The 26950-nt window shown below is 39.7% G+C and overlaps 4 protein-coding genes and 1 long non-coding RNA gene across 5 annotated transcripts; 3 read left to right on the top strand and 2 right to left on the bottom strand.

The window, feature by feature from the left end:
• Window positions 1-1366: 1366 nt before the first annotated feature.
• Window positions 1367-4704, top strand: LOC148891102 (inositol monophosphatase 1-like). The gene is made up of 8 exons (XM_089008044.1): window positions 1367-1479; window positions 1595-1731; window positions 1867-1971; window positions 2916-2961; window positions 3033-3141; window positions 3215-3323; window positions 3380-3531; window positions 3609-4704. The coding sequence occupies exons 1-8, from the start codon at window positions 1417-1419 to the stop codon at window positions 3731-3733; spliced, it is 846 nt and encodes a 281-aa protein (XP_088864170.1). The 5' UTR covers window positions 1367-1416; the 3' UTR covers window positions 3734-4704.
• A 718-nt stretch (window positions 4705-5422) lies between these two features.
• LOC148891103 (inositol monophosphatase 1-like) lies at window positions 5423-11583 on the top strand. Its single transcript, XM_089008733.1, has 9 exons — window positions 5423-5559; window positions 6707-6782; window positions 6858-6997; window positions 8305-8409; window positions 8501-8546; window positions 9497-9605; window positions 9665-9773; window positions 9848-9999; window positions 10063-11583. Exons 2-9 carry the CDS (start codon window positions 6720-6722, stop codon window positions 10179-10181), a joined length of 843 nt encoding a protein of 280 aa, XP_088864859.1. The 5' UTR covers window positions 5423-5559; window positions 6707-6719; the 3' UTR covers window positions 10182-11583.
• A 1977-nt stretch (window positions 11584-13560) lies between these two features.
• Window positions 13561-16505, bottom strand: lg11h7orf25 (linkage group 11 C7orf25 homolog). The gene is made up of 2 exons (XM_089008788.1): window positions 16099-16505; window positions 13561-14877 (listed from the first exon to the last, which is right to left on the bottom strand). Exon 2 carries the CDS (start codon window positions 14856-14858, stop codon window positions 13638-13640), a length of 1221 nt encoding a protein of 406 aa, XP_088864914.1. The 5' UTR covers window positions 14859-14877; window positions 16099-16505; the 3' UTR covers window positions 13561-13637.
• Window positions 14930-23417, top strand: LOC148891105 (uncharacterized). Its single transcript, XR_016116489.1, has 3 exons — window positions 14930-16110; window positions 16187-16261; window positions 23283-23417. It is a non-coding gene; the product is annotated as an uncharacterized LOC148891105 (long non-coding RNA).
• Window positions 21135-26859, bottom strand: dnajc1 (DnaJ heat shock protein family (Hsp40) member C1). The gene is made up of 12 exons (XM_089008787.1): window positions 26663-26859; window positions 25269-25370; window positions 25134-25180; window positions 24899-25064; window positions 24608-24690; window positions 23774-23867; window positions 23610-23706; window positions 23370-23533; window positions 22184-22303; window positions 22044-22092; window positions 21474-21865; window positions 21135-21383 (listed from the first exon to the last, which is right to left on the bottom strand). The coding sequence occupies exons 1-12, from the start codon at window positions 26807-26809 to the stop codon at window positions 21315-21317; spliced, it is 1530 nt and encodes a 509-aa protein (XP_088864913.1). The 5' UTR covers window positions 26810-26859; the 3' UTR covers window positions 21135-21314.
• Window positions 26860-26950: the final 91 nt, after the last annotated feature.

The raw sequence follows: 26950 nt of genomic DNA on the forward strand, positions 1-26950 counted from the left end.
GAAAATGTTCAGTTTGATCAAGTTCAACAAAAAAAAAACGTGAGCTAGACTTGTGTACACACACACACACACACACACACACACACACACACACAAAGAATGAAGCAAGTGTGCATACTGAATGCAATATAAGGCAAATAGTGATGTCACCGTAAGTCACTGAAAGGTCAAAATAGCCAGAAAGGGACAAAAGGATTTGGACATCGGAGAATAATAATAAGACATTTTATTTACAAGTACCTTTCAAAACTGCCAAGGGAATTTTACAATATATTTATGAAACACACACACACGCATGTTTTTGCTAGATGGTGGGGACTAAGTGTGTGAAAGATTTGCCTGTGGAAACCTAATTTTAAACATGAAAAAATGTATATTTAGAAAAAAAAACACACTTACACGTCTTTGATACATGGTGGGGAATCTGTGCGAAAGATTTTTCTGTGGGAACCCAATTTGAAACATGAAAAAAGTATATTTATCAAACACATACATGTTTTTTAGACATGGTGAGGACTAGGTGTGCGAATGATTTGCCCCGTGGGAACCCAATTTCAAACATGAAAAACAATATACATTTAGTATTTATTAATCACACTCATACACATACACGTTTTTGCTACATGATGGGGACTAAGTGTGTGAAAAAATGTATTTCTCCACGGGAACCCAATTTCAAACATGATAAAAATGTATTTATAAAATACACATATACATGTTTTTCTGACATTGTGGGGACTAGCTGTGTGAAATGTTTGCCCCATGGGAACCCAATTCCAACATGAAAAAAAATATATTTATGAAACGCACACATACATATTTTTGCCACACGGTGGGAACTAGGTGTGCTTAAAAATTTCCCAGTGGGAACCCAATTTCAAACATGATAAAAATAAATTCATAAAATACACACACATACATGTTTTTGAGGCATTGTGGGGACTAGCTATGTGACCTGTGGGAACCCAAATTCAAACATGAAAAAGGTATATTTATGATACACACACATACACGTTTTTGACACATGATGGGGACTAGGTGTGCGAAATTTCCTCGAGAACCCAATTTCAAACATGAAAAAAAATACATATTTATAATAATGAAAAAAATATATATTCATTAAACACATACACATACATGTTTTTGTAACATGGAAGGGACTATTTATGTGAAAGATTTGCCCAGTGGGAACCCAATTTCAAACATGAAAATATATCTATGAAGCACACACACACATGCGCACATGAGGAAGACAATGGTTATGGGAAGGGGATGGGGGCGGGGCTTGTGCATCCACACATATTTGATTGGTTCCCTGTCGCATGAGTAAGACGCTGCGTTCTGATTGGTTATGTGGGGGGGGGCAAATAAAACGAGCAGCTGACGATTTGAGAAGTCGTGAGCTTTTTCCTCATCATGGCCGCTGACTGGAGTGAAACTTTGAACTTTGGCCTCTCGCTGGCCAAACAGGCCAGTCAGGTATGACCTTTGACACACGAACCCTCTGCAACATCTTTCGGCGTATCTGTTGATGTGATGTCATCAGTAACGGGGTCTGTAATGGCCCTTTTTTTTTTTGGTGACATGGACGCAGTTGGTGATGGAGGCGTACGAGCAGCGGGGTCAAGAGTTCACCTGTAAAAGTTCGGCGGCTGATTTGGTGACGCAAAGTGACGTGAAGGTGGAAAAATTCCTCAAAGCGGCCATCGCCCGCAAATATCCACAACACAGGTTAGATTTTCTTTCTCCTTTTAGAAATGTGGGGGTCATGTGATTGTTTTGGGCTCCGCCTCCATTTCATTTGACGTTTGATTGGCGGCAGGTTCCTGTTTTGTAATTATTATTATTATTATTATTTGGCATCAGGTTCCTCGGGGAGGAGTCGGTCGCGGCGGGCGAACGTTTAGAATTGACGGATCTTCCCACATGGATCATCGACCCCATCGACGGAACTGTCAATTTTGTGCACAGGTAAGAGACTCCGCCCCCTTGATGACATCATCACTATAGTAATAATAATAATAATAATACATTTCATTTCTAAGCGCCTTTCAAAACTCTCGAGGTGACTTTACAGTCACAGGATAAGTTTAAAGCTAGCTGGCTAATAGATAGCTAATAGCTGGCTAGTTAGAAAGCTAAACCCGGAAGTAACTCAAATAGATAGAAAGCTAGCTTGCTAACCAACAGATAGCTAATAGACAGCAAGCTAGCCAGCCAGCTAGATAGTTAGCCAGCTAGCTAGCTAGCAAGCCAGCTATAATAATAATACATTTCATTTTTCAGCGCCTTTCGAAACTCTCAAGGTCACTTAACAGTCACAGGATGGTTTTTTTTTCTGTGGGTGAGCAGCGGAAGCCACACGCGCCAGCGTTCACTCAACCCGAAAAGTAACTCAAATAGATAGAAAGCTAGCTAGCTAATACATCTCTAAAAGATAGCTAATAGATAGTACAGCTAATTAGCGAGAAAGCTAATGGATAGCTAGCTAGATAGCTAGCGAGAAAGCTAGCAAGATAGCCACCCAGCTAGCCAGATAGCTAAGTCCTTTCTGTACCGTACAATAGCTATCTGGCTGGCTAGCTAGCTTTCTATCTATTTGTCTTACTATTCTATTTGAGTTATTTCCGGGTTGAGTGAACGCTGGCGCGTGTGGCTGCCACTGCTCACCCACCTGTAATTGTAAAGTGACCTTGAGAGTTTTGAAAGGTGCTTAAAAATGAAATGTATTATTATAATAGACAGCAAATAGCTAGCTAGGTAGCAGATGAGCAAAATTAATCACGGCAGTTGAAGGCAAAATATATAGCTAGCTAGCCAGCTAATAGATAGCAAATAGATAGCAAATAGCTAGCTAGCTTTTAGTCCTTTTCATCCAAACGTCAATCAATTCACACTTGTGCACTTCCTGTCAGGTTTCCATTTGTGGCCGTTTCCATCGCCTTCTGCGTCAACAGGCAGGTGAGCGGCAATTATGTGTCCGTCGAGGTCAAAGGTCAAACGCGGATGACGGACTGACTCACAAACTTTAGACGGAATTCGGAATCGTGTTGAGCTGCGTGGACCAAAAGCTTTACTATGCTCGCCGAGGGGGAGGAGCCTATTGCAACGGACGCCGGCTACGCGTCTCGGAACAGAAAGGTCACCGCACTCGATGATGTCATGACAACAGTTGAGAGTTTAAAAAAAAAAAATTATGGTCTGCCCCAATCAGATGTGAGCAAATGCCTGGTGGTCACGGAAATCGGGGCGGAGCGCGACGACCTGGCCTTGTCCACCATGACCTCCAACATCCTGGCATTACTCAAGCTGCCCGTGCACGGGTGAGAAGGCCCCGCGTGGGTGTCGATGGCGTTAGCGCTAACGGTTAGCGTTGCAGGGTGCGCGCATTGGGCACGGCGGCGGTGGATATGTGCCAAGTGGCCACCAGCGCCGCCGACGTCTACTATCACGTGGGGATGCACTGTTGGGACATCGCCGCCTCTGCCGTCATCGTCCAGGAAGCGGGAGGCGTCGTCATGGATACCGAGGGTGGGTGTCAGATCGGTCGCCGTTAACTTGTCGGGTATCCGCCTCGTCCTTCATGTGAGCGTGTTCGTCCTCTGCAGGCGCTTGTTTCGACATGATGTCACGGCGAGTCATCGCGGCCAGTTCATCCGTCGTGGCCAATCGGATCGCGCGAGCCATTCGAGCTTTTCCTTGTCGCCGTGACGATGTTGAGCCAAGCCAATGACGCGCAATGTTCGTCACCACGGATGCCGGTTATAATAATAATAACACATTTCATTTCTAAGCGCCTTTCAAAACTCTCAAGGTCACTTTACAGTCACTGGATCCGTTTTTCTGTGGGTGAGCAGCGGCAGCCACACGCGCCAGCGTTCACTCAACCCGGAATAACTCAAATAGATCGAAAGCTAGCTAGCTAGCTATTTGACAGCTAATAGATAGCCAGATAGCTAGCTAGTTAATAGATAGCCAAAAGACAGCCACCTAGCTAGCTAAGAGCTAACTAGCTGAATAGATAGCTAAGAGATAGCCAGCGAGCTAGCTAGATAATAATAATACATTTCATTTATAAGCGCCTTTCAAAACTCTCAAGGACACTACAGTCACAGGATATTTTTTCTGCGGGTGAGCAGTGGCAGCCACACGCGCCAGCGTTCACTCAACCTGGAAGTAACATAAAGTAAAAAAAAAAAAAACAACAACTAAATAACAAATAATATGAGCTAATAGCTCGCTAATAGCTATTACTAATATAAAATTGTCATATGCGTTTCCGGCCTGCTAGCGCGTTGCGGTGCCAGGCGTAGAATTAAAATTTTAAAAAATAGGGTCTGCAGTTCATAGTCATAAGTACGGGTGGTCGTAAGTCGGATGCTACCTGTATTTTGTCCATAAATTCTCATTAAATTATTTCAAATTGTCTTTCAGCTTCCTTTCATTACGTTTCCCCTGTTGCGCTGCCTCCAAATGTGTTTTCGTATTTGGGCATTTAATTTAAGGAGAAGAAGAAATGGATTTGGTTGCAGATTTACTGTTGACGCCATTTTCACGACGGGCTTTTCAAGAAAAAATCGTTCATCATTAAGAAAGGTTGGTCAGTTATTTTCTGGCTAATGGTGCCCTCCAGTGGACTTATAGTAAACCACACCACATTTTGTTCAGTCTGGATTGATTCAAATAGCACTACTGAAGGCCTAGCGATGAAATCCACAGCCAGTCACTGCATCATGATATAAGGTGCTCTGAAAATAAAAACATTACAGTACACACACCAAAAAAAATCACTAATATTCGATTCCAACCTGACAAAACATCCGTATTGATTTTAATCTTAAATTCATCTCTCTTTTTTTTGTTTAAAAAGTAAGATTTGATGCTGAAACTGATTTTGAGACTGCGCAAGTAACAGCACTACTGCCGTTATCTTCTTTGTTTTCGACATCCACGACTGCCATCACTGACATGACACACATGACATCGCCCTCTGCTGGTCGTGCCTGGACATGCTTCCCCATCAAAATGGCCACTTTATTTCCTGTAACGGAAAAAAAACTTAACAACTAAACACGTGACACCTGTTGTTTCTGTCGAAATATGACCAGATGATTTTTTTTTGTAAGGAGTTACAATGTGATCACACAAAAGTTGCAAGAACAGAATGTGAATGTTATTGTGCCGACGGCCATTTTATATTTGGCTTACTTCCGGGTTGAGCAAACGCTGGCGCGTCTGACTGCTCACACGCAGAAATACATATCCTATTATTATTATTATTATTATTATTATTATTATTATTATTATTATTATTATTATTATTATTATTATTATTATTATTATTATTATTATTATTATTATTATTATTGTCGTTTATCAATGCCAACTCTCGATTTGCGGCTGAAGCGTGAAATGGAACGACCAGCAGAGGGCGACGCTAGTGAGAGCAGTCGTAGTTGTGGCAAACGAAGAAAATAACCCGGAAGAGGCGCTGTTACCTGCGCAGTGTCCAGATCAGTTTTTGCATCTCATCTTACTCTTTTCTTCAAGGTGACACTTGTAAGTCGCTCGGTATCAAATTTGATGTTTCGGTTCCACTTACATCGAAGCTTAAAATGGATTGAAATATGGATTCACTTCTTTATGATCACTTTTCGAACCACATTTTCTTCCGCCTTCGCTTGACTTCCACTTAAAACGCTTCTATTGTGACACCATTCTTGATTTAAAACGATTCTATTGTGATACGATTATTGCCTGCGACACGTCGTCGGTGACGGAATAAGTACCAAAGCTTGAAAAATCAAATGTCAAAAAAGAATGTCGACAAACGACAGAGCAAACGACTCATTTCCACCTCCTAGCGTTTATAGATTGTAACTGCATATACAGAACAAATAATAATAGTAATACTAATAAAATAATACTAATACTAAGAACTACTACTACTACTACTCATAATAATAATAATAATAATAATAATAATAATAATAATAATAATAATAATACATTTCATTTATAAGCGCCTTTCAAAACTCTCAAGGTCACTTTACAGTCACTGGATAAGTTTTTTCTGTGGGTAAGCGGCGGCAGCCACATGCACCAGCGTTCACTCAACACAATAATTTAAATATATAGAAAGTTAGCTAGCCAGCTAATAGATAATTAATAGATTGATAACTAGCAAGTTAGATAGCTTATAAATAGCTAGCTAGGTAGCCAGCCAGATAACTACCTACGTAGCCAGATAGCTCATTTCAACCTAGCGTTGATAGATTATAACTTCAGATACTGCACACATAATAATAATAATAATACATTTAATTTATAAACGCCTTTCAAAACTCAAGGTCACTTTACAGTCACAGGATCAGCTTTTCTGTGGGTAAGCAGCGGCAGCCACATGCACCAGCGTTCACTCAACACAGAATCACGCAAATAGATAGAAAGTTAGATAGCTAGCTAGCTAGCTAATAGATAGCTAGGTAGCTAGTTAGATTGCTAATAGGTAGCAAATAGATAGCTAGTTAGGTAGCGAGCAAGATAGATAGCTAGGTAGCCAGATAGCTAGCTAGATAGCCTGATAGCTATCTAGATAGCTAGATATCTCAAGTGAGCAACAGTGGATTAGTTATTTAAAAATGCGAAATTACTGTCCAGATAATGCGATTTAAACTGGATGCTTGTGTTTTGTGAATTGTTAAAGGAACCCGCTTAGCATGAGCGACATTTGGCAGGATGCCATGGACCACGCCGTCGCCCTGGCACGAAAAGCTGGCCAGGTACGTAACGGATTCACGCGGTTGTCCTTTAAATGGTGGGAGTGGAGTGAACGCTAACTGTTGGCGATTCTGAAGTTGGTGCGTGACGCAGTGGGCAGCGCGCAGAAGGAGGCGGTGATGGTGAAGAGTTCGTCCATCGATTTGGTGACGCAGACGGACCAGAAAGTGGAGAAGCTCATCATCCAGTCGGTTCAAGAAAAATTCCCAACGCACTGGTATGATGTCATTTGTGGCTGTAAAGTAAATTAGTGTGGCGGAAAAAAAAAAAAAATAAAAAAAATCGGCTTTATTAAAACAACAACAGCAGGCATTGATGAAGCCACGTCGCTATGGAAACAGACAACTTTGGATTCAAGCGTATTTATTCAGTGGGGCAAAAAAACATCCCGAATGTAAACAAATAATTGAGGAATTAACTTGCTGGCTATCGAGCTAACTATCTAGTTTTCTAGCTGGTACCTAGCTAGCTATTTATCTAGCTAGCAATCTATTAGCCATACATATGATAGATAGCTAGGTAGATGGCTGTCGAGCTAGCTATCTACTAGCTATCGAGCTATATAGCTGGCTATTAGCTACCTAGCTATCTACCTAGCAATCTATTAGCTATAATAATAATAATAATAATAATAATACATTTCATTTATAAGCACCTTTCAAAACTCTCAAGGACACTTTACAGTCACAGGATATTTTTTTCTGTGGGTGAGAAGTGGCAGCCACACACGCCAGCGTTCACTATAATATAATAATACATATGATAGCTAGCTAGCTGGCTATCGAGCTAGCTATCTATTAGCTATCTAGCTAGCTAGATAGCTGGCTATCTATTAGCTAGCTAGCTAGTTTTCTATCTATTTGAGTTATTCGGGTTAGTGAACGCTGACGCGTGTGGCTGCCACTGCTCACCCACATAAAAACTGATCCTGTGCCTGTAAAGTGACCTTGAGAGTTTTGAAAGGCGCTTAGAAATGAAATGGATTATTATTATTATTATTATTATTATTATTATTATTATTATTATTATTATCTAGCTAGCTATCTAGTTGGCTACCTAGTTAGCTCTCTAGCGAGCTATCTATCCAGCAATCTACTAGCTATAATATAATAATACATATGATAGCTAGATAGCTGGCTATCGAGCTAGCTAGCTATTAGCTAGCGAGCTATCGAGCTAGCTAGCTGTATAGCTGGCTATCTATTTGCTAGCTTATTATTATTATTAGTATTATTATTATAAAAAATACTTCTAATGATTGCAATTATTAGCTAATTTCAAGCTCATATAACACCAGACCCATGAAATTTAGGAATTAACTCTTTTTTTTTCCAATGAAAAGAAGAGAGTCTAAGGTTTCTTACGCTGAATTGAATGTTTATGTCGTCCTAAAACTAAAGATTCTGTGAGTCCTGCAATTTGAGTGAAAAATGACAAAAACCCTGGCACTAGAGTGGACACATTTTTTTGCACATTGACCGGCAATGAATGAGTTAAAGTCGTTGATTTTTTTTTTCACGTCAGCTTCATCGGGGAGGAGTCGGTGGCCGCAGGAGAAGTTTGCGTCCTGACCGACCGTCCCACGTGGATCATCGACCCCATCGACGGCACCACCAACTTTGTTCACACGTAAACTCCATTTTTCTTCTTTTTTTAGTCATTTTTTATTTTTTTTTAATTATCAACACAACGTTGACGATCTTCTCTGTCTCCTCCGCAGATTCCCTTTTGTCGCAGTTTCCATCGGATTTTCTGTCAACAAGCAGGTGAGAAATCAATCCCAATGATGGCTGCCGCTGCTCACCCGCAGGAAAAAGTATCCTGTGACTGTAAAGTGTCCTTGAAAGTTTTGAAAGGCGCTTATAAATGAAATGTATTATTGTTATTACTGTATCTATTAGCTAGCTAGCTAGCTTTCTATCTATTTGAGTTACTTCCGGGTTGAGTGAACGCTGGTGCGTGTGGCTGCCGCTGCTCACCCGCACAAAAAATATCCTGTGACTGTAAAGTGTCCTTGAGAGTTTTGAAAGGCGCTTATAAATGAAATGTATTATTATTAGTAGTATTACTGTATCTATTAGCTAGCTAGCTAGCCTTCTATCTATTTGAGTTACTTCCGGGTTGAGCGAACGCTGGCGCGTGTGGCTGCCGCTGCTCACCCACAGAAAAAATATCCTGTTCACTGACACTGTAAAGTGTCCTTGAGAGTTTTGAAAGGCGCTTATAAATGAAATTTATTATTATAATAGATAGCAAATAGCTAGCTAGGTAGCGTATGAGCAAAACTGATCACGGCAGTTGAAGGCAAAATATATAGCTATCTAGCCAGCTAATAAATAGCTAGCTAGCTTTTAGTCCTTTATTATTATTATTAGTATTATTATTTGTTACAGCTTTACAGGTTGAGTGACCCCTGGCGCGTATGGCTGCCGCTGCTCACCTGCAGTAAAAACATCCTGTGACTGTCAAGTGACCTTGAGAGTTTTATAAATGATAATAAATAATAAATAAATAAATATCAAATCATACAAAAATAAAAAATAAATTAAAAAAATTAAAAATAAAGGCTAATCTAATGTAATCTAATGTAAGTGTCCTTGAGAGCTTTGAACTGCGCTTAAAATGTAATGTATTATTCTTATGATTATTATCTCATGTAATGTAATTTAATGTCATCAAACATGTCAATCAAGCGCTCCGTGTCTCCGCCTCCAAGGTGGAGTTCGGCGTCGTCTACAGTTGCCTACAAGATCAGATGTACACGGCGCGGCGTGGGAAGGGCGCTTTCTGCAATGGCCGCCCGCTTCGGGTTTCTCACCAACAAGGTTCGAAACATCATCACCGAACGGAAACAGGAAGTGATGTCACGCGACTTTCCCGTCAGACATCAAGCAGGCCATCGTCGCCACCGAGTTCGGCTCCAACCGAGACCCCGGCGTGGTGGACAAAGTCTTCGCCAGCCTCAAAAGGGTCGTCAGCATTCCCGTCCACGGGTAGCGCCAACCATCGCCCGATTCGAAGGTGCGTTCAGGCGCCGCTGACCTTGTGGGAATTTTCCCTTTTTAAGGGTGCGCAGCGCAGGAAGCGCCGCCGTCAACATGTGCCTGGTGGCGTCCGGCTGCGTGGAGGCCTACTACGAGATCGGCATCCACGTGTGGGACATGGCCGCCGGTTCGCTCATCGTCTCCGAGGCCGGCGGCGTCCTGATGGACGTGGACGGTAAGAGGTCGAGCCGTTGTCGTGGCAACCACGGGGTTCTCGCTCATCTGTGCGCGTGTGCAGGAGGTCCGCTGGATTTGATGTCCCGCCGCATTTTGGCCGCCAACAATCGAAGCGTCGCCGAGCATCTCGCCAAAGAAATCGACGCCTTCCGTGTGAGGCGAGATGATGCTGCATCGTGACCTCCGCGTGCGGCGTCCATCAGAAACAAAGGTCACGTCACGGTTGGGGTGTCCACATTTTTGTCAATTTATATTAGTAGTATGGTCCAATATGGATGTTGATTTTATTTCTTAACACAAATTTGCTTTCCTAAAAATTGGATTGGATGAGCCTTTAATAGTCTCGCAGTGGAGAAATTAAAAATTTCACCGCAGAAAAGTGATCAAAGTAAGAGCAACCCCCATTTCAATTTCAGATAACTCCAGACCCATATAACTTAGGAATTAACTCTTTTTTGATAAAAGAAGAAAGTCCAAGTTTTCTTACGCTTCATTGAATGTTTATGTAGTCCTAAAAGTCAATACAGTGATACCTTGGCTGACGAGCTTAATTGGTTCCCAGACAGAGTGTGTAAGGCGAAAAGTGTGTATCCCAAAAATGAATTTCCCATAGGAAACCATTAAAATGAGAATAATCCGTTCCCAGGTCCCCATAAAACATAATTTTCTACTTTCTAATACTTAAAACTACACAAAATATACTTTGTTATGTATAATAAATGTGCTATGGTATTATAATTAAAGAAATAAACTGTACTATATAATAAAGTAGTTTTATTTACCTTTGTGATGGCCGTTGATGGCTTGATGGAATGGAGTGGCTGGTTTCATCAGCATGAAACACTTGATGAGGAACGTAGCCTTCTTCTTTCACCATCTTGAGGAATGATCCCTTGTAGATGCTTTCTCGGCGATAATTTTACCTTGTTCCTCATCAATTGTGTTCTGTTTATCCTGGTTGATAGCTTTTTGCATCAAGTGTACAGATGGCTTGTGCGGGTTATTTGTGGAGCCTGATTGATGGGAATTTTAACCTTGCAGTCTACACTCTGAACTATCAAAGTTGAAACGAGTCCAAATTTCACTGTTTTCTATCCATTTTTTGTCACTCTTTCTCCGTCGTCTGCCTGTCTCTTTTATGTTTAAACCACGTCCCCTCATTGCTGCGTTGTTGACCAATCACGTGGCTTTAACCGAAGACTGGGGGCGGGGAATAGAGGACCAAAACAAGCTGGCTGCCAGTTTCTTGTTAGGAGAACGGGCTCGTTCGCAAACGACACATCACTCATTGTGGCAGCTCCGTGTGTATCCCGAAAAATAGTTTGTATGCCAAGGTAAAATGTTCATAAATTTACCGTTCCTAAACCGAAAAGTTGGGAAGCCAAGGGGTTCGTAAACCGAGGTATCACTGTATTCTGTGGATCCTAGAATTGGAGTGAAAATGACAAAAACCCTGGCACTGGAGTGGACACATTTTTTTTGCACAGCCTGCCACTTGAGCAATATATTTACACTTGAAAGAGAAAAATAACCTGCTGAATGTTTCTATATTGACTGCACAAATACACTGAAAATATTTGGACTCCTGACTTGCTCCTTTAGTGTTTTTTTACAAACTCGCATTAGCTGCACGGTTGTCCGTAAAATATGCTGAAGCTAATGTTTAACGGTTAGCATCAGATGAATGAGTGAACTATTTAATTATTCATTCATTCAGATGAATGATTTTATATTTATTTTCGTGTATTTTATTTATTCATTCAGATGAATGAACAATTTATACATGTATTAATTAATTTATTTTTATTTATTTATACATTCAGATGAATGAATTATTTTGTTATTTTTATTCATTGATTTTTATTTATTCATTCAGATGAATGATTTCTTTAGATTTATTTGTATTTATTTATTCAGATGAATGAATTTATATATATTTATTAGTTTGTTTACTTTTATTTATTCACTCATATGAATTATTTATCTTTATTTAATCATTTTTATTTATTCATTCAGATCAATGAATTATATGTATTTATTAATTTCTTTATTTTTATTTATTCGTTAATATGAATGAATTATTTATATTCATTGATTTTTATTTATTTATTCATTCAGATGAATGATTTCTTTAGATTTATGCAGATGAATGAATTTATATATATTTATTAGTTTGTTTACTTTTATTTATTCACTCATATGAATGATTTATCTTTATTTAATCATTTTTATTTATTCATTCAGATGAATGAATTATATGTATTTATTAATTTCTTTATTTTTATTTATTCGTTAATATGAATTATTTATATTCATTGATTTTTATTTATTCATTCAGATGAATGATTTCTTTAGATTTATTTGTATTTATTTATTCAAATGAATGAATTTATATATATTTATATATTCATTCAGATGAATGAATTATATGTATTTATTAATTTCTTTATTTTTATTTATTCATTAATATGAATGAATTATTTATATTCATTGATTTTTATTTATTTATTCATTCAGATGAATGATTTCTTTAGATTTATTTGTATTTATTTATTCAAATGAATGAATTTATATATATTTATTAGTTTGTTTACTTTTATTTATTCACTCATATGAATGATTTATTGTTATTTAATCATTTTTATTTATTCATTCAGATGAATGAATTATATGTATTTATTAATTTCTTTATTTTTATTTATTCGTTAATATGAATTAATTATTTATATTCATTGATTTTTATTTATTCAAATGAATGATCTATATACTTGTTTATGTATTTATTTATTCATATGAATGAATAATTTATATGTATTTATAAATTTCTTTATTTTTATTTATACAGATGAGTGAATTATGTATTTATATTTATTCATTCATTTGAATTAATAATTTATATGTATTTTTTTTATTCATTCAGTTGAATGATTGATTTATATTTCTTCATTTATTTTTATTTATTCATTCAGATGAATGATTTATTTACATTTACTTTTATGTATTTATTCATTCAGATGAATGAATTATATGTATTTATTAATTTCTTTATTTTTATTTATTCGTTAATATGAATGAATTATTTATATTCATTGATTTTTATTTATTCAAATGAATGATCTATATATTTATGTATTTATTTATTCATATGAATGAATAATTTATATGTATTTATAAATTTCTTTATTTTTATTTATACAGATGAGTGAATTATGTATTTATATTTATTCATTCATTTGAATTAATAATTTATATGTATTTTTTTTTATTCATTCAGTTGAATGATTGATTTATATTTCTTCATTTATTTTTATTTATTCATTCAGATGAATGATTTGCATTAGTTTTTATGTATTTTATTCATTCACGTGAATTAATAATTTACATGTATTTATTTTTTATTATTTATTCATTCAGATGAATGGGTTATTTATTTATTTCGTTATCATTCACTTGAATGAATGATTCATTTATTATTATTATTATTTTTTTTTAATTTATTCATTTTTATGAATTAATCTATTTACTTCTGCAACCTGCAGCAACGATGCCGAAAATCAAAGTGTGTTTGATGCTTTAATCGTGCAGAAGAAAACCCAAAGAAACAATTGAAAGTGCGAAAGTCAAGCGAAAGGATCGTCAACTTTGGAGCGGCGTGGCCCTCCACTCCTTCCCCTCCGTTAGCGCCCGCGGCTCATGCAAGAAGACGCTAAACCCAACGCCCTGATTGGCCGCCGCCCTGACGAAACGCCCGTTAGCGGTTAGCGTAACGGCGCGCAGCTCATCGCCGGTACCGAAGATCAAGCGTGAGCGGCGGTTGACCTTAGCGCTGGGCGCTAGCGTTAACGCCCGCTCCGACGGCCGGTCGTCCACCAGGCGCAGGCGCGCCAGGAGCCGGCGAGCCCGTTCCTTCTCGCCGGGCCCGCCCAACGTGTCCAAGATGAGCCGGAAGTCGGCGACGGCGGCGCTGCAGGCGTACAGCTCCTTCCCCGCCATGAAAGCGTCCAGTAGCGGCAGGACGGGGCGGCGCCGCTCCTGCGCCGCCTGCTCGGTCAAGACGGGCTCGCGGAACGCCAGATGACAGCGACCGTGACTCAGCGACGACACGTACGCGATGAGCGCGGTGACGTCCATGTTGACGCGCCCGCACTCCTCGCCGTGCGCCGCGGCGGGGAACGCCAGTCTGGCCACGACGGTACCGCGGTCCACCCGGGTGGGTTCGGACTCCTCGTCTTTGACCTCCTGGCGCTTCTCGTCTGCTTCCTCAGATTCGTCGTCTTCGGCGTTGACGGCTACGATGTCGCCGCGGACCGCCACGCCCATCTCCTCCAGGCGCCGCGCCATTGGGCTGGACACGCCGTTATAGAAGGCGAAGACCACGCGAGGGTGGCGGTACTCGACGGGCCGCTGACGGCTAGCGCGCACAAAATCCTCCGCCTGCCCGATGACGCTCTTGGCACCGTAGCTCCCACGACCTTGCCAGATGTTGTGCAGCGCCTCCGCCTTCCGACCCACCGCCTTCACCCACGTGTGCCCGCCGTCCGCCACCACGTCCACCGCCAGCGTGCGCTTGTCGCCGGCGGCGTCCCGGTAAGAAAAGACGTGGAGGACCGCCACCACGCCTTCTAAGCTCTGGGCCGAATCCAGTACGGCGGTCAGGTGGGTGAGGTTGGTGCTGTGCAGGTGAGACTCTTTCAGGACAAGATGGCCGCCTTCCGCTCGCTGCAGGAAGCGTAACTCGGCGCGGAGTTTGCTGCAAAGCTTTCCGCGTCCTTCTACGGCGGGACCCATTTGCTCGGCTCGCTGACACAGGGTTTTGGCCACGCCCATTCGCTCATCTAACATGTCCTGGAGTGACATCACGCACCACTCATCCTACCTGGGGGAGGGGACACATGTTCGTTCGACCAATCAGGAAGGAAGAGTGACAGCGCGAGGTGAATCATTTGAATGCTCCTTGATTGACGTGATTTAATAATAATACATTTATAAGCGCCTTTCAAAACTCTCAAGGTCACTTTTCAGTCACAGGAGAAAATTTTCTGTGGGTGAGCAGCGGCAGCCACACGCGCCAGCGTTCACTCAACCCGAAAGTAACTCAAACATAAAAAGCTAGCTAATTGATATCTAATAGCTAGCTAGATCACAACTATCTAGTGATCTAGCTGGCTATCTATTAGCTATATATATATATATGATAGCTAGCTAGCTGGCAATCTACTAGCTATACATATGATAGCTAGCTAGCTGGCTATCGAGCTAGCTAACTGTATAGCTGGCTATATACTAGCTAGCTAGCTGGCTATCTAGCTAGCAATCTATTAGCTATAATATAATACATATAATAGGTAGCTAGCTGACTATCTATTTGAGTTATTTCGGGGTGAGTGAATGCTCACCCACAGAAAACTGATCCTGTGACTGTAAAGTGACCTTGAAAGTTTTGAAATGTGCTTAGAAATGACATGCATTATTATAAATAGAGAACTAGCTCGATAGCTAGTCAGCTAGATTGCAAATAGAGAGCTAGCTAGATAGCTAGCCAGCTAGATAGCAAATAGAGAGCTTATGTTTATATATTTATATTATTAATTTTAGACCCAATTTGAACCTATTTGATACTGTTTTAATTTAAAAAAAATGAATTTATCTGTTATATAATAATATTTAAAAAAAAAGTTCCACATACGTAATGCCGCAAAAAATATATACAGTAAATTTAAAAAAAAAAAACAAGTCCAAAGCGAAAGTTCCACAAACACGATGCTGCCAAAATAAAAGTCTTAATATTAAAAAAAAAAAAAGTCCGAAGCGAAAGCTACACAAACGCAATGCTGCAAAAAAACATAGTTACTTTATATGAATATTATTGTGCCTTTTATATTAGAGTTAGTAGTGTATGTGTGCGTTACTTCCGGGTCCAGGGTAAGCTAGCGCGTCTGGTGGCCGCTGTTAGCCCGCAGAAAAACTTATAAATGAAATGTATTATTATTATTATTATTATTATTATGTTTGACACAGCTAGCTAGTAGTCATACGAAAAACATCATAGTAGAGAAAGAAATCGACGGAAAAAAAATACAACATGACGTCAACTTACTGCACTGTCGATGTATGACGACGGTCACTTAGCTTAATGGCTTGTTAGCTTCTGGTGATAACGGTGAACTTTGTTTCGTCTTCGACAGGAACGAGACCGGATGTGAAGAGCTCTCTAAGTCTGCGTACCTTTCAGCTGCGTGCCTTTGGCGACTCCAAGTTAGGTAGGTCAAAATCGACTGTAAACAGACGAAAAAACGAACAAAGATGCCGACGCACACTAGCGCGACCCTCTGTCAAGATGTATATTTATAGAGAACTTTCAAACAGCCAAATAATACTTCCGGGTTGTGTTTGTATCCGTGTGTATGTGTTTAAAGTACTTATATTTCCTTTAACAAAACTGAGCTGATATCCTATTGATGGCAGACGTTTTTATGTTGGCAAAAATGGAGCCTTGAGCAAACCTTGTCAGATCAGAGAAAATCCACACCGACGTATGTTTGTGCTTTGCCTTTAATTGGAAGGTTGACCTTTCCAAGATGGCTGCCACGTAGACACGTCACGTCAATAGAGAGAAAATTATGTCTCTGTCTCGCATTGGGAATGGCTATCGAGACAAATGGCCGCTAGATATTTGAACTGTTTTGACTTCCGGAAAGTCGAATTGAAATTTTAATCTGTCAGAAAAAAAAGTTAAGATAACAATTTCCTGAAATGATTCGACTCAGTTTCCTTCCCCTACTTGTGAAAACGAGACAATCCGTTAGGCACAAATAGGTGGAGGTTGATTTTTATGCCACCAAAACGCTCTCCTGAAAGCGTGAGGTCACGTGACGCATCGTTTTGACAACTTGGAAGAAAAAGTGATTTTCTTTCAAATGGCAACTTCCTGTTGAGCTTTTTTCGGGGAAAAATTCCTGACTATACATTGTCCCTTTTTTCAGCTAAAATTGCCTTACTATACATCGTAGTTTTTTTCCGGCCAAAAATGCCTTACTATACGTGGTTGTTTTTTTGCACGTAAAAAACGGCTTACTATTCATGGTGGGGTTTTAACACTAAAAACGCCTTACTATACATGGTCAGTTTTTTCGTGCCAAAAAGCCTTAATTTACATGGTGTTTTTTTTCATCAGAAAATACCTTATTATACGTGGTCATTTTTTTCGTCTAAAAACGCCTTACTATACATGCTAGTTTTTTTGTGTGCCAAAAACGCCTTACTACACATGGTTGTTTTTTTTTTATTGTTGTCAAAAATGCCTGACTATACATGGTGGTTTTTTTCCGGGTAAAAACGCCTTACATGGTTGTTTTTTTTTTCGGCACAAAACGCCTTACTATACATGGTCATTTTTTTGGTTAAAAACGCCTTACTATACATTGTCGTTTTTTTCGTAAAAAAACGCCTTACTATACATGGTCGTTTTTTTCAGGTAAAAACGCCTTACTATACATGGTCGTTTTTTTCGCTAAAAAACGCCTTACTATACATTGTCGTTTTTTTCACAAAAAAACGCCTTACTATACATGCTAGTTTTTTTTGTGCCAAAAACGCCTTACTACACATGGTTGTTTTTTTTTTATTGTTGTCAAAAATGCCTTACTATACATGGTGGTTTTTTTCCGGGTAAAAACGCCTTACATGGTTGTTTTTTTTCGGCACAAAACGCCTTACTATACATGGTCATTTTTTTGGTTAAAAACGCCTTACTATACATTGTCGTTTTTTTCGTAAAAAAAACGCCTTACTATACATGGTCGTTTTTTTCAGGTAAAAACGCCTTACTATACATTGTGGTTTTTTTCACAAAAAAACTCCTTACTATACATGGTGGTTTTTTTCGGGTAAAAACGCCTTACTAAACATGGTCGTTTTTTTCGGGTAAAAACACCTTACTATACATGGTTGTTTTTTTTCGGAAAAAAAAAACGCCTTACTATAGATGGTCGTTTTTTTTTTTCTTCGCAAAAAACGCCTTACTATACATGGTCGTTTTTTTTCGGGTAAAAATGCCTTACTAAACATGGTCGTTTTTTTCGGAAAAAAAAAACGCCTTACTATAGATGGTCGTTTTTTTTTTCTTCGCAAAAAACGCCTTACTATACATGGTCGTTTTTTTTTCAGGTAAAAACGCCTTACTATGCATGGTTGTTTTTTTTTCGCAAAAAAACGCCTTACTATACATGGTCGTTTATTTCTGGCCAAAAACGGGTTACTATACTTTTTTATAAGCATATGAATGAGAAAACCTTCAATTGTCCCACAATGGGAAAATTTAGCAAAAAGCCCTAGTGGAGATGGTGGGGTTTGAACACCAGACCACATGTATGCAAAGCATGCACTCTACCACTGAGCTACATCCCCATGGTTCATCCGTGAACATCTTAATACATAGTGGGGTTTTTTTTCAGCAAAAAACACCTTACTGTACATGGTCGTTTTTTCAGGTAAAAACGCCTTACTACACATTGTCGTTTTTTTCTCACAAAAAATGACTTACTATACATGGTCTTTTTTCCAGCTAAAAAGGCTTTACTATACATGGTCTTTTTTTTCTCGGCTAAAAACGCCTTACTATACATGGTCGTTTTTTTGGGCGAAAAATACCTTACTATACATGGTCGTTTTTTTCACACAAAAAAAACGCCTTACTATACATGGTTGTGTTTTTCGGGTAAAAATGCCTTACTATACATGGTTGCTTTTTTCGCAAAAAACGCCTTACTACACATTGTCGTTTTTTCTCGCAAAAAACGCCTTACTATACATGGTCGTTATTTTTCGCAAAAAAACGCCTTACTATATTGGTCATTTTTTTCGCAAAAAAACGCCTTACTATACATTGTCGTTTTTTTTTTCGCAAAAAAACGCTACTATACATGGTCGTTTTTTTTTTACTATACATGGTCGTTTTTTTCGCAAAAAAACGCCTTACTATACATGGTCGTTTTTTTCGCAAAAAAACGCCTTACTATACATGGTCGTTATTTTCGCAAAAAAACGCCTTACTATACATTGTCGTTTTTTTTGCAAAAAAACGCCTTACTATACATGGTCGTTTTTTTTCGCAAAAAAAAACGCCTTACTATACATGGTGTTTTTTATTCGGGTAAAAGGCCTTACTATACATGGTCATTTTTTTTCGGGTAAAATGTCTTACTATAAATGGGTGCTTTTTTCGCAAAAAACGCCTTACTATACATGGTCGTTTTTTTTTCGCAAAAAAACGCCTTACTATACATGGTCGTTTTTTTTCGGAAAAAAAAAATGCCTTACTATACATTGTCGTTTTTTTCGCAAAAAAACGCCTTACTATACATTGTCATTTTTTTTCGGGTAAAAATGCCTTACTATACATGGTTGCTTTTTTCGCAAAAAAAACGCCTTACTATACATGGTCGTTTTTTTCGCAAAAAAACGCCTTACTATACATGGTGGCTTTTTTTCGGGTAAAATGCCTTACTATACATGGTCATTTTTTTTCGGGTAAAAATGCCTTACTATACATGGTCGTTTTTTTGCGAAAAAAACGCCTTACTATACATTGTCGTTTTTTTCGCAAAAAAACGCCTTACTATACATTGTTGTTTTTTCTCGCAAAAAACGCCTTACTATACATGGTCGTTATTTTTCGCAAAAAAACACCTTACTATATTGGTCATTTTTTTTCGCAAAAAACGCCTTACTATACATTGTCGTTTTTTTTCTCGCAAAAAAACGCCTTAATATACATGGTCGTTTTTTTTCGGAAAAAAACGCCTTACTACATGGTCGTTTTTTTCGCAAAAAAACGCCTTACTATACATTGTCTTTTTTGTTCGCAAAAAAACACCTTACTATACATGGTCGTTTTTTTCGCAAAAAAACGCCTTACTATACATGGTCATTTTTTTTTTCGCAAAAAAACGCCTTACTATACATGGTGTTTTTTTTCGGGTAAAAACGCCTTACTATACATGGTCGTTTTTTTTTCGCCAAAAAACGCCTTACTATACATGGTCGTTTTTTTCGGGTAGAAACGCCTTACTATACATGGTCGTTATTTTCGCAAAAAATGCCTTACTATACATGGTCGTTTTTTTTTCGCAAAATTGTGGTTTTTTTTCGGGTAAAAACGCCTTACTATACATGGTGGTTTTTTTTTCGGGTAAAACGCCTTACTATACATGGTCGTTTTTTTCGCAAAAAAAACGCCTTACTATACATGGTGTTTTTTTTCGGGTAAAAACGCCTTACTATATATACATGGTCGTTTTTTTCGCAAAAAAACGCCTTACTATACATTGTCTTTTTTGTTCGCAAAAAAACACCTTACTATACATGGTCGTTTTTTTCGGGTAAAAACGCCTTACTATACATGGTCGTTATTTTCGCAAAAAAACGCCTTACTATACATGGTCGTTTTTTTTTCGCAAAAAAAAACGCCTTACTATACATGGTGGTTTTTTTCGGGTAAAAACGCCTTACTATACATGGTGGTTTTTTTTCGGGTAAAATGCCTTACTATACATGGTCGTTTTTTTTCGCCAAAAAAACGCCTTACTATACATGGTCGTTTTTTTTCGCAAAAAAAAACACCTTACTATACATGGTCGTTATTTTCGCAAAAAAACGCCTTACTATACATGGTCGTTATTTTCGCAAAAAAACGCCTTACTATACATGGTCGGTTTTTTTTTGGCCGGAAAACGCCTTACTATACATGGTCGTTTTTTTCGCAAAAAAAACGCCTTACTATACATGGTCGTTTTTTTCGCAAAAAAACGCCTTACTATACATTGTCTTTTTTGTTCGCAAAAAAACACCTTACTATACATGGTCGTTTTTTTCGGGTAAAAACGCCTTACTATACATGGTCGTTATTTTCGCAAAAAAACGCCTTACTATACATGGTCGTTTTTTTCGCAAAAAAAAACGCCTTACTATACATGGTGGGTTTTTTTTCGGGTAAAACGCCTTACTACACATGGTCGGTTTTTTTTTGGCCGGAAAAAAACGCCTTACTATACATGGTCGTTTTTTTCGCAAAAAACGCCTTACTATACATGGTCGTTTTTATCATGTGACGAGCAAGAATTGAAATAGAGATAATAAGTTTGATAATAAATATTTTTAATTCTGAGTCATAAAAGCGCTGAACAGGCATCATGCTGAGAGGGGCTAAGGCACATGAAGAAATGAGGGTTACCCCGCGAGTCCATCCTGTTGCAAAACAAAAAATACGTGAGCGTGTTTTTAGGGGTCACAAGTTGAAGATGGAGTCGGACTTTATCAGCTCTTTGCTTGTTTTCTCTTTTGCACCAACTCCGCCAACATCTTGTAACGAATCATGCAGTCCTCCTGAAAAACAAAATGGCCGCCATTTTGCGTCATCTTGGATGTTTCCCTCACTGAGATTTGGCGGCGTCCGGCGCTCATTCCGTGGCTCACCTTGCTCTTCCCCGGAACCACTTTAGCGATGCGATCCCAGCGCTCGGCGCTACCTCTGGGAAACTGCTGTAAGGCCAGTTCCAGAAGCTTCTGCTGGTTCTGAGTCCACATGCTAGCCATCACCGCCACCTCCGCCTTGTCCTTGTTCTCCTGCGTCGATGGCGATTCGTCCTCGTCGTCCACCTCGTTCGGGTCGAAATCTTTCTGCCGTCGGGATTTGAGACGGCTGCTCTCTCCCTCGTCGGCGGCGGCGACCGACGCGCACTTCCTGTTCCTCCGTTTGACCGCCGCGGCGTGTTCGTGCTCCGCCGCCTCTCCGCGCATTGTCGTGGGGTCACAAACAGGAAGTGACCTCACGGGAGGCCCTTTTAGCTCGGATAGCTTCACCAGACCTGAAGCAAGATGCCGATGACAAGTGAAGCAGAGCAGATGCAGATATTATTATTATGATGATGATTATGATTATTATTATAATTATTATTATTATTATTATTATTATTATTATTATTATTATTATTATTATTATAAAAGGAGACAAGTTTTGGGTGTAGCAAGAAGGTGGAGGTGGACCTGTGCTGAGCTGGGCCAGATCTTTGGCTTGTTTGACTTTGGTGGTAACCTGTAGAAGAAGAAGAAATGCGGGAAACAAAACAAAAAAAAAATATCGACTTAGCATGCTAACGAGTCAAGGTCGTCGAATTGCGACTTACATCGGTGACGGATCTTCCCAGCTCGTGGGCGATTTTGTCCCATCGACCCGGCGTTCCTCCGGGAAATTTTCCCATCAGCCTGCTGAGGAGGCTGATGTCCTCCTCGCTCCATTCCGTGGCCTAATATCGGCGATACAGACGACTTAGCGTGTGCTCCATGCTAACAAGACGTCAAAATTAAATGAATGTAATCGTAAACACAGATAATGACAAAGTACAATCTTTGAAATTCTAACTTCAATGACACAGGATAAGTTAGATATCTAGCAAGGTAGCTTGCTAGCTAGCTAGATAGCTAATAGATAGTTATCTAGCTAGCCCCTATTTTAAATTTCACAACTTAGACACTATCGAAAGAATTAAAAAGTGTGAACCTGTAATGCTACCATAGTGAAAAGGCAAACCATTGGCGGCCATCTTGCGTTGCCAATCAATAAACATTCATCATTCGATTTCAATGTGGCCTTTTCACATTATTTTCTGTCCCCCTAGCTAGCATGCTAACTAGCTAGATAGCTATCTAGCCAGCCCCTATTTTAAATTTCACAACTTAGACACTATCGAAAGAATCAAAAAGTGTGACCACTCAATAAACATTAACCATTCGATTTCAATGTGGCCTTTTCACATTATTTTCTGTCCCCCTAGCTAGCATGCTAAGTAGCTAGATAGCTACATAACAAGCTACATAGCTATTAGATAGCTATCTAACCAGCCCCTATTTTAAAATATCACGACTCAGACACTATCGAAAGAATTAAAAAGTGTGAACCTGTAATGCTACCGTAGTGAAAAGGCAAACCGTTGGCAGCCATCTTGCGTTGCCAATCAATAAACATTCACCATTCGATTTCAATGTGGCCTTTTCACATTATTTTCTGTCCCCCTAAGTTGCTTGCTATCTAGCTAGATAGCTACATAGCTATCTAGCCAGCCCCTATTTTAAATTTCACAACTTAGACACTATCGAAAGAATCAAAAAGTTTGAAGCTGGAATGCTACCGTAGTGAGAAGGCAAAGCATTGGCGGCCATCTTGCGTTGCCACTCAATAAACATTCACCATTCGATTTCAATGTGGCTATTTTCTGTCCCCCGCAGCAAAATGGCATGCTTTGTCGCCTAATATCGGCGACAAAGATGTCTTAGCGTAAGTGCACGCTAACGCTAGTGAAAAGAAGAAAGCACCTGCTTCCTAGCGGGCTTCTGGTCCTGCAGCCATTGGTCCATTTGTTCTTCTACTTCCTGGATGGATCCAGTCTGATGGTAACTTTGGTAGTTTGTCTCATCTGTGGACGGCTGGTAGATAGGGAAGTCCATCTTTGGCTTCTTCACCTTTGACCTCTTTTCTCCTGAAAGCGCAAGGTCACATGACCTATGTGATGCTTCGGTTTGACAACGTGGAAGAAATAAAGTGATTTTTCTTACTGCTGGCGACTTCCTGTTGAGCTTTTTCTTGCTCTTCCTCTTCTCTCTGTTGCTCCTTTTTCATCAGCTTGTAGTCCTCGTAGTATTGCTGCACTTCCTGCCATTGAAAAGCACAAGAAGCTTCCGGAAAGACGCACACATGCACACACACACACAAAGTCTACCTGCAGGGTTTGCGGCATGTGTTTGATTGACAGGTAGAGCCACATGCTGACTTTCAAAGGGAGGATGTCCTGCCAGTGGGGGCGCTCTTGAGCCCTACACACGTATAATAACAATAATAATAATAATAATAATAATAACAATAATAATAATAATAATAATAAATTTAATTTCTAAGCGCCTTTCAAAACTCTCAAGGTCACTTTACAGTCACACGATAAGTTTTTCTGTGGGTGAGCAGCGGCCGCCACACGCCCCAGCGTTCACTTAACCCGGAATAACTCAAATAGAAAGCTAGCTAGCTAATAGATAGCTAATATGTATTTAGCTAGCTTAATAGCTAATATGTTTCCTGACTCAAATAAAGAGCTAACTAGTCAGCTTGATAGCTAATAGCTAGCTAGCTGGCTACCTAGCTAGCTATCTAGTTGCTATCTAGATATATTGTTAGAACAACATTTAACGCAGCATATATATGTGCTAATTATTAGTTATCTATTAGCTAGCTAGCTAACTTTCTATCGAAGTTACTTCCGGGTTGAGTGAATGCTGGCGTATGTGGCTGCCTCTGCTCCCACACAGAAAAACTGATCCTGTGACTGTAAAGTGACATTGAGAGTTTTAGAAATGAAATGTATTATTATTATTATTATTATTATTATTATTATTATTATTAGCTAGATAGACGTACATACACATGAATGACGACGTCACACTGGGCTCATAGATATCACATATATATATGTTGCGTTAAATGGTGTTCTAACAAAATAGCTAGATAGCAAATAGATAGCTAGCTAGGTAGATAGCTAGCTAGGTAGCCAGCTAGCTAGTACCTGTCGTTTGCGCCGTGCTTGACTTCCTCTTTGGCGTTGATCTTCTTCTTCTTCTCTCTCTTCTTTTTGGCCAGCATTTCATCCTATAAGATACGGGTGTCAAAGTCAAGGCCCGGGGGCCAAATCCGGCCCGCCACATCACTTTATTCGGCCCGCGATAGCCAATCAAACTTGTGAAATTCCAGTTTTTGACACGAAAAATATGTCCATACATAGCACAGGTGTCAAAGTTAAGGCCCGGGGGCCAAATCTGGCATTTTTATTCGGCCCACGGAAGCGTACGCGACTCACCAGCAGCTTCTCCAGGTAGACGGACCAGATGACGGCGTAATGTCCGACGGTGACGATGATGAAGAGCAAGAAGGCCAACTCGCCGTTGCTCATCTTCCTCACGCGGCGGTAGTAGAAGACCGGTTGGCGCCAATCGGGAAGGCCGTTGACCAGGATGTCATCGTACCTGCGTAGAGGGCATCCAAAATGGCGGTCAGAGGCGGAGCTTAAGGCGTCACGGCGGAAGGCAGCTCACCTGCGTCGTCTTTCGTCGTCCTTCAGGACTTCGTAAATGGCCACCAGCTGTGGAGCGTCATGTGATCATTTTTCATTATCTTCTCGCCCAAAAAAAAAAACGTTCAAGTTGTGTCCTGATTTTTTTTTTGGTCACCTGTCGGAATTGCGTCTCGGCGTTTTCGTCTTTGTTCTTGTCGGGATGCAAGACGAGCGACAGGCGGCGATAAGCCTTTTTGATTTCGGAAGCCGACGCATCCTGAACGGAAAATCAGATGATGATAAAACGTGTGATTTATCATGTCGCTTGACGACCTGAAGGTTAAAGAGTTATTTCCCAAGTTATATGGGTCTGGAGTTATCTGAGTTTGAAATGGGGGCGGATGTACAAAATACAAGACATATTGGTTTATAGAGCAAATAAAATAAAAATTAACAAATTAACTCATTCACTGCCAGACGATATGCAAAAGAAATGTGTCCGCTCCAGTGCCAGGGTTTTTGTCATTTTCACTCAAATTCCAGGAACCCACAGAATATTGACTTGTAGGACGACAAAAACATTCAATGCAGCGTAAAAAAAAAACTTCTTTCATCAGAAAAAAATAATAAGAATAATACATTTCATTTCCAAGCACCTTTCAAAACTCTCAAGGAAACTTTCCAGTCACAGGATATTTTTTTCTGCGGGTGAGCAGCGGCAGCCGCACGCGCCAGCGTTCACTCAACCCGGAATAACACAAATACATAAAACGTTAGCTAGCTAGCTAATAGATAACTAATAGCTAGCTATATAGCTAGTTAGATAGCGAATAGATAGCAACTACAAAAAAGATTTAGCGAATAGATAGCAGATAGATAGCAAAAAATTAGCTAGGTAGCCAGCCAGCTAGCTAGATAGCAAATACATAGCAAATAGATAGATAGTTAGGTAGCCACCTAGCTAGTTAGTGAGTAGATAGCAGATATATGGCAAATAGCTAGCTAGGTAGCCAGCTAGCTAGTTAGATAGCGAATAGATAGCCAATAAATAGCAAGTAGATAACAAATAGATAGCTAGCTAGGTACTCTCAAGGGAATTAACTCTTTTTTTTATGAAAGAAGAGAGTCTAAGCTTTCTTATGCTGCGTTGAATATTTATGATAGAATATTTATATGATTTATGAAAAAAACAATAAATAAATAAATAAATAATATGACAACACAAAGATACAGAAATACGTATGTAATAAATAAAGAAAAATACTTAATAAATACGCAAATACATAAAAATCGTTATTATATAAAAGCTTTAGCAATTTCACAAGTTTAGTTTCCGTTCACGGGCCAAATAAAATAATGTGGCGGACTAGATTTGGCCCCTGGGTCTTGACTTTGACACCAGCGATTTCATCAATCCTCCTAACATAGCAACGACTAGTTCCACGTCTGTATTAACCGTAAGCATAAAGTTGCTATCCCGTCGCCGTCTATGGACTGGAACCGGGCCACATCGTACACCATTTAGGTCGACGTTCATGTTACCATGGAGATGGTCGGAGTGCCACGAACCTGCTCGAGCGACATGAAGTGGTAGAAGGTTTCCGGGATCTCCTCGACCAAGTCCAGAAGCTCCAGGTCTGCGTCCCAAGCGTCCGACGGAAGGCTAACGGACAGGAGAGCCAAGCCGCACACCGTCAGCCAACCGGCCGGGTTCATCGTTGCGCTGCTCACCGCGCGCGGTTACCTATCGGCCAGCTCAGCGGGCTGATGACACGGAAGTACTTGTCAGTCACTTCCGGGTTAAGCGGTCTGTTACGTTAAATGCATTGTTACATAGTATCGCGATATTTGTATTAG

Source organism: Hippocampus bargibanti, linkage group LG11 (assembly GCF_051943395.1).
Source record: "Hippocampus bargibanti isolate YZ-2025 linkage group LG11, ASM5194339v1, whole genome shotgun sequence".
Lineage (NCBI taxonomy): Eukaryota > Metazoa > Chordata > Actinopteri > Syngnathiformes > Syngnathidae > Hippocampus > Hippocampus bargibanti.